The sequence below is a fragment of the Eucyclogobius newberryi genome, unplaced genomic scaffold, assembly GCF_026437365.1.
Source record: "Eucyclogobius newberryi isolate DKJ021-1_F unplaced genomic scaffold, fEucNew1.0.hap1 SCAF_18, whole genome shotgun sequence".
NCBI lineage: Eukaryota > Metazoa > Chordata > Actinopteri > Gobiiformes > Gobiidae > Eucyclogobius > Eucyclogobius newberryi.
Window position 1 is genome coordinate 1,030,250 of NW_027315812.1, and position 12,857 is coordinate 1,043,106.

Genomic DNA, 12,857 nt, shown 5'->3' on the forward strand with positions numbered 1-12,857 from the left:
TTACTGTAGCTTTAGGGGGACATTACTGTAGGTTTAGGGGACATTACTGTAGGTTTAGGGGACATTACTGTAGCTTTAGGGGGACATTACTGTAGGTTTAGGGGACATTACTGTAGGTTATGGGGGACATTACTGTAGCTTTAGGGGACATTACTGTAGGTTTAGGGGACATTACTGTAAGTTTAAGGGGACATTACTGTAGGTTTAGGGGACATTACTGTAGGGTTAGGGGGACATTACTGTAGGTTTAGGGGACATTACTGTAGGTTTAGGGGACATTACTGTAGGTTTAGGGGACATTACTGTAAGTTTAGGGGACATTACTATAGCTTTTGGGGGACATTACTGTAGCTTTAGGGGGACATTACTGTAGGTTTAGGGGACATTACTGTAGGTTTAGGGGACATTACTGTAAGTTTAAGGGGACATTACTGTAGGTTTAGGGGACATTACTGTAGGGTTAGGGGGACATTACTGTAGGTTTAGGGGACATTACTGTAGGTTTAGGGGACATTACTGTAAGTTTAGGGGACATTACTATAGCTTTAGGGGGACATTACTGTAGGTTTAGGGGACATTACTGTAGGTTTAGGGGACATTACTGTAAGTTTAGGGGACATTACTGTAGGTTTAGGGGACATTACTGTAGGTTTAGGGGACATTACTGTAGGTTTAGGGGACATTAATGTAGCTTTAGGGGGACATTACTGTAGCTTTAGGGGACATTACTGTAGGTTTAGGGGACATTACTGTAGGTTTAGGGGACATTACTGTAGCTTTAGGGGACATTACTGTAGGTTTAGGGGACATTACTGTAGGTTTAGGGGACATTACTGTAGCTTTAGGGGGACATTACTGTAGGTTTAGGGGACATTACTGTAGCTTTAGGGGACATTACTGTAGGTTTAAGGGGACATTACTGTAGGTTTAGGGGACATTACTGTAGCTTTAGGGGGACATTACTGTAGGTTTAAGGGGACATTACTGTAGGTTTAAGGGGACATTACTGTAGGTTTAGGGGACATTACTGTAGGTTTAGGGGACATTACTGTAGGTTTAAGGGGACATTACTGTAGGTTTAGGGGACATTACTGTAGGTTTAAGGGGACATTACTGTAGGTTTAGGGGACATTACTGTAGGTTTAAGGGGACATTACTGTAGGTTTAGGGGACATTACTGTAGGTTTAAGGGGACATTACTGTAGGTTTAGGGGACATTACTGTAGGTTTAAGGGGACATTACTGTAGGTTTAAGGGGACATTACTGTAGGTTTAGGGGACATTACTGTAGGTTTAAGGGGACATTACTGTAGCTTTAGGGGGACATTACTGTAGGTTTAAGGGGACATTACTGTAGGTTTAAGGGGACATTACTGTAGGTTTAGGGGACATTACTGTAGGTTTAAGGGGACATTACTGTAGGTTTAAGGGGACATTACTGTAGGTTTAGGGGACATTACTGTAGGTTTAAGGGGACATTACTGTAGGTTTAGGGGACATTACTGTAGGTTTAAGGGGACATTACTGTAGGTTTAGGGGACATTACTGTAGGTTTAAGGGGACATTACTGTAGGTTTAGGGGACATTACTGTAGGTTTAAGGGGACATTACTGTAGGTTTAGGGGACATTACTGTAGGTTTAAGGGGACATTACTGTAGGTTTAGGGGACATTACTGTAGGTTTAAGGGGACATTACTGTAGGTTTAGGGGACATTACTGTAGGTTTAAGGGGACATTACTGTAGGTTTAGGGGACATTACTGTAAGTTTAAGGGGACATTACTGTAGGTTTAGGGGACATTACTGTAGGTTTAAGGGGACATTACTGTAGGTTTAGGGGACATTACTGTAGGTTTAAGGGGACATTACTGTAGGTTTAGGGGACATTACTGTAAGTTTAAGGGGACATTACTGTAGGTTTAGGGGACATTACTGTAGGTTTAGGGGACATTACTGTAAGTTTAAGGGGACATTACTGTAGGTTTAGGGGACATTACTGTAGGTTTAGGGGACATTACTGTAGGTTTAGGGGACATTACTGTAGCTTTAGGGGACATTACTGTAAGTTTAAGGGGACATTACTGTAGGTTTAGGGGACATTACTGTAGGTTTAGGGGACATTACTGTCGGTTTAGGGGACATTACTGTCGGTTTAGGGGACATTACTGTAGGTTTAGGGGACATTACTGTCGGTTTAGGGGACATTACTGTAAGTTTAAGGGGACATTACTGTAGGTTTAGGGGACATTACTGTAGGTTTAGGGGACATTACTGTCGGTTTAGGGGACATTACTGTCGGTTTAGGGGACATTACTGTAGGTTTAGGGGACATTACTGTCGGTTTAGGGGACATTACTGTAGGTTTAGGGGACATTACTGTGTTGTGTTTCCTCGTGTTGTCATCATTAATAATACACTTTATCCATAAATATTCTATTTTTTAACATTTAGATTTCATAATATCACTGTGTGTCTGTGTGTGTGTGTGTGTGTGTCTTTGTGTGTATGTGTGTGTGTGTGTGTGTCTGTGTGTATGTGTGTGTGTCTTTGTGTGTATGTGTCTGTGTGTGTGTGTCTGTCTGTCTGTGTGTGTGTGTGTGTGTCTTTGTGTGTATGTGTGTGTGTGTGTGTCTTTGTGTGTATGTGTGTGTGTGTGTCTGTCTGTGTGTGTGTGTGTGTGTCTTTGTGTGTATGTGTGTGTGTGTGTGTCTTTGTGTGTATGTGTGTGTGTGTGTCTGTCTGTCTGTGTGTGTGTGTGTGTCTTTGTGTGTATGTGTGTGTGTGTGTCTGTCTGTCTGTGTGTGTGTGTGTGTGTGTGTGTGTGTCTTTGTGTGTATGTGTGTGTGTGTGTGTGTCTGTCTGTCTGTGTGTGTGTGTGTGTGTCTTTGTGTGTATGTGTGTGTGTGTGTGTGTCTTTGTGTGTATGTGTGTGTGTGTGTCTGTCTGTTTGTGTGTGTGTCTGTGTGTGTGTGTTTCTGTGTGTCTGTGTGTGTGTGTGTTTCTGTGTGTCTGTGTGTGTGTGTGTGTCTGTGTGTGTGTGTGTGTGTGTGTGTGTTTCTGCAGCACTACCTGTACGAGCTGGTGATCAAGACTCTGGTCCAGCACGAGCTCTTCTACATGTTGCACCAGTTCCTCCAGTATCACGTCCTCAGCGACTCCAAACCACTGGTATGTATACACCACACGTCCTAATGTCAAAGAGCCAAACAAGAGCCACCACGGCCTAATGTCAAAGAGCCAAACAAGAGCCACCACGTCCTAATGTCAAAGAGCCAAACAAGAGCCACCACGGCCTAATGTCAAAGAGCCAAACATGAGCCACCACGTCCTAATGTCAAAGAGCCAAACAAGAGCCACCACGGCCTAATGTCAAAGAGCCAAACAAGAGCCACCACGTCCTAATGTCAAAGAGCCAAACAAGAGCCACCACGGCCTAATGTCAAAGAGCCAAACATGAGCCACCACGTCCTAATGTCAAAGAGCCAAACAAGAGCCACCACGTCCTAATGTCAAAGAGCCAAACAAGAGCCACCACGGCCTAATGTCAAAGAGCCAAACAAGAGCCACCACGTCCTAATGTCAAAGAGCCAAACAAGAGCCACCACGGCCTAATGTCAAAGAGCCAAACAAGAGCCACCACGTCCTAATGTCAAAGAGCCAAACAAGAGCCACCACGGCCTAATGTCAAAGAGCCAAACAAGAGCCACCACGGCCTAATGTCAAAGAGCCAAACAAGAGCCACCACGGCCTAATGTCAAAGAGCCAAACATGAGCCACCACGGCCTAATGTCAAAGAGCCAAACAAGAGCCACCACGGCCTAATGTCAAAGAGCCAATCAAGAGCCACCACGGCCTAATGTCAAAGAGCCAAACATGAGCCACCACGGCCTAATGTCAAAGAGCCAAACATGAGCCACCACGGCCTAATGTCAAAGAGCCAAACAAGAGCCAACACGGCCTAATTTCAAAGAGCCAAACATGAGCCACCACGGCCTAATGTCAAAGAGCCAAACAAGAGCCAACACGGCCTAATGTCAAAGAGCCAAACAAGAGCCACCACGGCCTAATTTCAAAGAGCCAAACATGAGCCACCACGGCCTAATGTCAAAGAGCCAAACAAGAGCCAACACGGCCTAATGTCAAAGAGCCAAACAAGAGCCACCACGGCCTAATGTCAAAGAGCCAAACAAGAGCCACCACGTCCTAATGTCAAAGAGCCAAACAAGAGCCACCACGTCCTAATGTCAAAGAGCCAAACATGAGCCACCACGGCCTAATGTCAAAGAGCCAAACAAGAGCCAACACGGCCTAATGTCAAAGAGCCAAACAAGAGCCACCACGGCCTAATGTCAAAGAGCCAATCAAGAGCCACCACGGCCTAATGTCAAAGAGCCAAACAAGAGCCACCACGTCCTAATGTCAAAGAGCCAAACAAGAGCCACCACGTCCTAATGTCAAAGAGCCAATCAAGAGCCACCACGTCCTAATGTCAAAGAGCCAAACAAGAGCCACCACGTCCTAATGTCAAAGAGCCAAACAAGAGCCAGACACGTCCTAATGTCAAAGAGCCAAACAAGAGCCACCACGGCCTAATGTCAAAGAGCCAAACAAGAGCCACCACGGCCTAATGTCAAAGAGCCAAACAAGAGCCACCACGTCCTAATGTCAAAGAGCCAAACAAGAGCCACCACGTCCTAATGTCAAAGAGCCAAACATGAGCCACCACGTCCTAATGTCAAAGAGCCAAACAAGAGCCACCACGGCCTAATGTCAAAGAGCCAAACAAGAGCCACCACGTCCTAATGTCAAAGAGCCAAACATGAGCCACCACGGCCTAATGTCAAAGAGCCAAACATGAGCCACCACGGCCTAATGTCAAAGAGCCAAACATGAGCCACCACGGCCTAATGTCAAAGAGCCAATCAAGAGCCACCACGGCCTAATGTCAAAGAGCCAAACATGAGCCACCACGGCCTAATGTCAAAGAGCCAAACAAGAGCCACCACGGCCTAATGTCAAAGAGCCAAACAAGAGCCACCACGTCCTAATGTCAAAGAGCCAAACAAGAGCCAGACACGTCCTAATGTCAAAGAGCCAAACATGAGCCACCACGTCCTAATGTCAAAGAGCCAAACATGAGCCACCACGTCCTAATGTCAAAGAGCCAAACAAGAGCCACCACGGCCTAATGTCAAAGAGCCAAACAAGAGCCACCACGGCCTAATGTCAAAGAGCCAAACAAGAGCCACCACGGCCTAATGTCAAAGAGCCAAACAAGAGCCACCACGGCCTAATGTCAAAGAGCCAAACAAGAGCCACCACGGCCTAATGTCAAAGAGCCAAACATGAGCCACCACGTCCTAATGTCAAAGAGCCAAACATGAGCCACCACGTCCTAATGTCAAAGAGCCAAACAAGAGCCACCACGGCCTAATGTCAAAGAGCCAAACAAGAGCCACCACGGCCTAATGTCAAAGAGCCAAACATGAGCCACCACGTCCTAATGTCAAAGAGCCAAACATGAGCCACCACGGCCTAATGTCAAAGAGCCAAACAAGAGCCACCACGTCCTAATGTCAAAGAGCCAAACAAGAGCCACCACGGCCTAATGTCAAAGAGCCAAACAAGAGCCACCACGTCCTAATGTCAAAGAGCCACCACGTCCTAATGTCAAAGAGCCAAACAAGAGCCACCACGGCCTAATGTCAAAGAGCCAGACACGTCCTGATGTAAAGCCTCATTCTGTAACTTTCCTCTGGCTCTTCTGTCTCAGGCTTGTCTGCTGCTGTCTCTGGAGAGCACTTATCCTCCTGCACATCAACTGTCTCTGGACATGCTCAAGGTGAGACCTGGACCTGGGACTGGACCTGGTCCTGGACCTGGGACTGGACCTGGTCCTGGACCTGGGACTGGACCTGGTCCTGGACCTGGGACTGGACCTGGTCCTGGACCTGGGACTGGACCTGGTTCTGGTTCTGGTTCTGGACCTGGTTCTGGACCTGGTCCTGGACCTGGGAATCATTCTGGACCAGGTCCAGGTCCAGGTCTCACAGTTTTTCTTCTGTCGCTTCAGCGTTTGTCGACGGCGAATGACGAGATCGTGGAAGTTCTTCTGTCCAAACAGCAGGTTCTGAGCGCGCTGCGATTCATCCGCTCAGTCGGTGCGTTTACATTCCAGAGTGTTCTACATTATATATGTATATTATATTTGTATATTATAACAGTTATATCTCAGCTGTTATAGATTATATATGTATATATCTCAGGTGGTCATGACAACGTGTCGGCGCGTAAGTTCCTGGACGCTGCTCTTCAAACTGAAGACGAGATGTTGTTCTTCACCGTGTTCAGGTCGTTTCAGCAGCGAAACCAGCGCCTCAGAGGAAGTCCAGTGTTCAACCTAGGTGTGGGAGGGCATCTGACTAACTCTGACTCTCACTCTGACTCTCTCACTGACTCTCACACTGACTCTCACACTGACTCTCACACTGACTCTCACACTGACTCTCACACTGACTCTCACACTGACTCTCACACTGACTCTCACTCTGACTCTCTCACTGACTCTCTCACTGACTTTCTCACTCTGACTCTCTCACTGACTCTCTCACTGACTTTCTCACTCTGACTCTCTCACTGACTCACTCTGACTCTCACACTGACTCTCTCACTGACTCTCACTCTGACTCTCACACTGACTCTCACACTGACTCGCTCACTGACTCTCACACTGACTCTCACACTGACTCTCACACTGACTCTCACACTGACTCACACTGACTCTCTCACTGACTCACACTGACTCTCACACTGACTCACTCTGACTCTCACACTGACTCTCACACTGACTCGCTCACTGACTCTCACACTGACTCTCACACTGACTCTCTCACTGACTCTCACACTGACTCTCACTGACTAACTCTGACTCTCACACTGACTAACTCTGACTCTCACTCTGACTCTCTCTCACTGACTCTCACACTGACTCTCTCTCACACTGACTCTCTCACTGACTCTCTCACTGACTCTCACACTGACTCTCACTCTGACTCTCTCTCACTGACTCTCACACTGACTCTCTCTCACTGACTCTCACACTGACTCTCTCACTGACTCTCTCACTGACACTCACTGACTCTCTCACTGACTCTCTCACTGACTCTCTCACTGACTCTCTCTCACTGACTCTCACACTGACTCTCACTGACTCTCTCACTGACTCTCTCACTGACTCTCACTCTGACTCTCACACTGACTCTCTCACTGACTCTCACACTGACTCTCACTGACTCTCACACTGACTCTCACTCTGACTCTCACACTGACTCGCTCACTGACTCGCTCACTGACTCTCACACTGACTCTCACACTGACTCTCTCACTGACTCTCTCACTGACTCTCACACTGACTCTCACTCTGACTCTCTCACTGACTCTCACACTGACTCTCACTCTGACTCTCTCTCACTGACTCTCACACTGACTCTCTCTCACTGACTCTCTCACTGACTCTCACACTGACTCTCTCACTGACTCTCACACTGACTCTCACACTGACTCTCACTCTGACTCTCACACTGACTCTCACACTGACTCGCTCACTGACTCTCACACTGACTCTCACACTGACTCTCTCACTGACTCTCACACTGACTCACTCTGACTCTCACTCTGACTCTCTCTCACTGACTCTCACACTGACTCTCACACTGACTCTCACTGACTCTAACTCTGACTCTCACACTGACTAACTCTGACTCTCACTCTGACTCTCTCTCACTGACTCTCACACTGACTCTCTCTCTCACTGACTCTCTCACTGACTCACATTTTCTCTCACACTGACTCTCTCACTGACTCTCTCACTGACTCTCACACTGACTCTCACTCTGACTCTCTCACACTGACTCTCTCTCACTGACTCTCACACTGACTCTCTCTCACTGACTCTCTCTCACTGACTCTCACACTGACTCTCACACTGACTCTCTCACTGACTCTCTCACTGACTCTCACACTGACTCTCTCACTGACTCTCTCACTGACTCTCTCACTGACTCTCACTCTGACTCTCACACTGACTCACTCTGACTCTCTCACTGACTCTCACTCTCACACTGACTCTCACACTGACTCTCACACTGACTCGCTCACTGACTCTCACACTGACTCTCACTCTGACTCTCACACTGACTCTCACTCTGACTCTCACACTGACTCTCACACTGACTCTCACACTGACTCGCTCACTGACTCTCACACTGACTCTCACTCTGACTCTCACTCTGACTCTCACACTAACTCTGACTCTCACACTGACTCTCTCACTGACTCTCACTCTGACTCTCACACTGACTCTCACTCTGACTCTCACTGACTCTAACTCTGACTCTCACACTGACTCTCACACTGACTCTCACTCTGACTCTCACACTGACTCTCACTCTGACTCTGACTCTCACACTGACTCTCACACTGACTCTCACTCTGACTCTCACTCTGACTCTCACTCTGACTCTCACACTGACTCTCACACTGACTCTCACTCTGACTCTCTCACTGACTCTCTCACTGACTCTCACTCTCACACTGACTCTCACACTGACTCTCACACTGACTCGCTCACTGACTCTCACACTGACTCTCACTCTGACTCTCACACTGACTCTCACTCTGACTCTCACACTGACTCTCACACTGACTCTCACACTGACTCGCTCACTGACTCTCACTCTGACTCTCACTCTGACTCTCACACTAACTCTGACTCTCACACTGACTCTCTCACTGACTCTCACTCTGACTCTCACTCTGACTCTCACACTGACTCTCACTCTGACTCTCACTGACTCTAACTCTGACTCTCACACTGACTCTAACTCTGACTCTCACACTGACTCTCACACTGACTCTCACTCTGACTCTCACACTGACTCTCACTCTGACTCTGACTCTCACACTGACTCTCACACTGACTCTCACTCTGACTCTCACTCTGACTCTCACACTTTATCTCACACTGACTCTCTCACTGACTCTCTCACTGACTCTCTCACTGACTCTCTCTCACACTGACTCTCACTCTGACTCTCTCTCACACTGACTCTCACTCTGACTCTCTCTCACTGACTCTCTCACTGACTCACACTTTCTCTCACTCTGACTCTCACTCTGACTCTCACACTGACTCTCTCACTGACTCTCTCACTGACTCTCACACTGACTCTCTCACTGACTCTCACACTGACTCGCTCACTGACTCTCACACTGACTCTCTCACTGACTCTCACTCTGACTCTCACACTGACTCTCACACTGACTCTCACTCTGACTCTCACACTGACTCTCACACTGACTCTCACTGACTCTAACTCTGACTCTCACACTGACTCTCACACTGACTCTCACACTGACTCTCACTCTGACTCGCTCACTGACTCTCACTGACTCTCACTGACTCTCACACTGACTCTCACACTGACTCTCACTCTGACTCTCTCACTGACTCTCACTCTGACTCTCACACTGACTCTCACTCTGACTCACACTGACTCTCACACTGACTCTCACTCTGACTCTCACACTGACTCTGACTCTCACACTGACTCTCACACTGACTCTCACTCTGACTCTCACTCTGACTCTCACTCTGACTCTCACACTGACTCTCACACTGACTCTCACTCTGACTCTCTCACTGACTCTCTCACTGACTCACACTTTCTCTCTCACTGACTCTCACTCTGACTCTCACACTGACTCTCTCACTGACTCTCACACTAACTCTGACTCTCTCACTGACTCTCACACTGACTCTCACACTGACTCTTACACTGACTCTCACTCTGACTCTCACACTGACTCTCACACTGACTCTCTCACTGACTCTCTCACTGACTCACTCTGACTCTCACACTGACTCTCTCACTGACTCTCACTCTGACTCTCACTCTGACTCTAACTCTGACTCTCACTGACTCTCTCACTGACACTCTCAAACTGACTCTCACACTGACTCTCACACTAACTCTGACTCTCTCACTGACTCTCACACTGACTCTCACACTGACTCTTACACTGACTCTCACTCTGACTCTCACACTGACTCTCACACTGACTCTCTCACTGACTCTCTCACTGACTCACTCTGACTCTCACACTGACTCTCACACTGACTCTCTCACTGACTCTCACACTGACTCTCACACTGACTCTCTCACTGACTCTCACTCTGACTCTCACACTGACTCTCTCACTGACTCTCTCACTGACTCTCACTCTGACTCTCACACTGACTCTCTCACTGACTCTCTCACTGACTCTCACTCTGACTCTCACACTGACTCTAACTCTGACTCTCACTGACTCTCTCACTGACACTCTCAAACTGACTCTCACACTGACTCTCACTCTGACTCTCACACTGACTCTCTCACTGACTCACTCTGACTCTCACACTGACTCTCACTCTGACTCACACTGACTCTCACACTGACTCTCACTCTGACTCTCACACTGACTCTGACTCTCACACTGACTCTCACACTGACTCTCACTCTGACTCTCACTCTGACTCTCACTCTGACTCTCACACTGACTCTCACACTGACTCTCACTCTGACTCTCTCACTGACTCTCTCACTGACTCACACTTTCTCTCTCACTGACTCTCACTCTGACTCTCACACTGACTCTCTCACTGACTCTCACACTAACTCTGACTCTCTCACTGACTCTCACACTGACTCTCACACTGACTCTTACACTGACTCTCACTCTGACTCTCACACTGACTCTCACACTGACTCTCTCACTGACTCTCTCACTGACTCACTCTGACTCTCACACTGACTCTCTCACTGACTCTCACTCTGACTCTCACTCTGACTCTAACTCTGACTCTCACTGACTCTCACTGACACTCTCAAACTGACTCTCACACTGACTCTCACACTAACTCTGACTCTCTCACTGACTCTCACACTGACTCTCACACTGACTCTTACACTGACTCTCACTCTGACTCTCACACTGACTCTCACACTGACTCTCTCACTGACTCTCTCACTGACTCACTCTGACTCTCACACTGACTCTCTCACTGACTCTCACACTGACTCTCACACTGACTCTCTCACTGACTCTCACTCTGACTCTCACACTGACTCTCTCACTGACTCTCACTCTGACTCTCACACTGACTCTAACTCTGACTCTCACTGACTCTCTCACTGACACTCTCAAACTGACTCTCACACTGACTCTCACACTGACTCTCACTCTGACTCTCTCACTGACTCTCTCACTCTGACTCTCTCACTGACTGTTCTGTGTTTCAGGAGAACACTGTGAGGAACACGTGGCTCATTTTCAGAAGCTTTTTGGAGAACAAGCGTTGATGAAAGCTGCGTCCTCCTGAAGCCTCCTGGAGCTTCCTGGAGCTTCCTGAAGCCTCCTGAAGCCTCCTGAAGCCTCCTGAAGCCTCCTGGAGCCTCCTGAAGCCTCCTGGAGCCTCCTGAAGCCTCCTGGAGCTTCCTGAAGCCTCCTGAAGCCTCCTGGAGCTTCCTGAAGCCCCCCAAAGCCTCCTGAAGCCTCCTGAAGCCTCCTGAAGCCTCCTGGAGCTTCCTGGAGCCTCCTGAAGCCTCCTGGAGCCTCCTGAAGCCTCCTGGAGCTTCCTGAAGCCCCCCAAAGCCTCCTGAAGCCTCCTGAAGCCTCCTGAAGCCTCTTGGAGCTTCCTGAAGCCTCCTGAAGCCTCCTGAAGCCTCCTGAAGCCCCCCAAAGCCTCCTGAAGCCTCCTGAAGCCTCCTGAAGCCTCCTGGAGCTTCCTGAAGCCTCCTGAAGCCTCCTGGAGCTTCCTGAAGCCCCCCAAAGCCTCCTGAAGCCCCCTGAAGTCTGTATGGTCCAAAGTCAACTCCAAGTGCTTTTATTGTAAATATTTGTCACATGATTGTGAATAAAATAATGTCCTGACTCATGTTTCTGCTCAAAGACTTTCTGAGCTTTAGATGAATAAAGTTGGACCTGTAATGGCCCCGAGCCGCCACCAGGAGGCGCCAGAAACAGCACCTCCTGCAGAGGAGGAGGCGCACCACCAGAGGGAGCTCACGCTTCAGTTTGTGCTTCTGAAAAACACAGTTCAAAAGTCAAATGTTCAGAAGAAAAACAGGACAAAGAAATACTTTTAGGATCAAAAGTATTTTGTGCAAAAGAGCGAAGATATGTAGTGCAGTAAAAGTACAAAGGGTCCTGGTCCTGGCCCCTGGGGGTCCTTTATTATTTCATATCTTTTGTGTCCCAAAGTGGGGTCCAGGGCCCAAGATAGTGTGAGGATGAGAGCGGGGAAGGACATGCAGCACATGTGCTGTTCCCTCTGCCACGAGCTTTAAAGGAAATTAAGCTGAGATCAGAGCGACATGCTCCTGCCCCGCCCACAGGGGGCGCTGCCCCGCCCACACAGGGGGCGCTGCCCCGCCCACAGGGGGCGCTGCAAACACAGGTACAAAGTGTCTAATGTCTGTGATTGTGGACAAGATGAGACAAATACTTGTTTTTTTTCTTCTGTTCTGAAGTATTAAATATATGAACTTTGAGCTTTTCACACCTCAATAAAAACTATGACGACACTTTAGTCATTTACAATAATCCACAGCTGCAATAATGAATACAAATAAAAGTAGTTTTGTCTAAAGTGAATGTTTGTCTGGATGAAACATAAAGAGCTTTTAGAACAAACACATTATGAACTCAAACTGTCACAAACAATAAACAGATTTACACTTTATTTGTTTCAAAAGTCTAAATGTTCAGTAGAAATAACTAAAATCATGAACAAGTTTGCAAAACAATATAAAAAG

General features: G+C 47.9%; 1 protein-coding gene across 1 annotated transcript in view; it reads left to right on the top strand.

Moving 5' to 3' along the window:
• Positions 1 to 11,916, top strand: part of rmc1 (regulator of MON1-CCZ1) — a 37,111-nt gene extending 25,195 nt beyond the window's left edge. Inside the window, exons 17-21 of the mRNA XM_072450372.1 lie at positions 3,064 to 3,168; positions 5,774 to 5,842; positions 6,074 to 6,161; positions 6,267 to 6,404; positions 11,343 to 11,916. Coding sequence (XP_072306473.1) covers positions 3,064 to 3,168; positions 5,774 to 5,842; positions 6,074 to 6,161; positions 6,267 to 6,404; positions 11,343 to 11,422 — 480 coding nt within the window. The 3' untranslated portion in view covers positions 11,423 to 11,916. The remainder of the gene's footprint in view (positions 1 to 3,063; positions 3,169 to 5,773; positions 5,843 to 6,073; positions 6,162 to 6,266; positions 6,405 to 11,342) is intronic.
• The last annotated feature ends 941 nt before the right edge of the window (positions 11,917 to 12,857 follow it).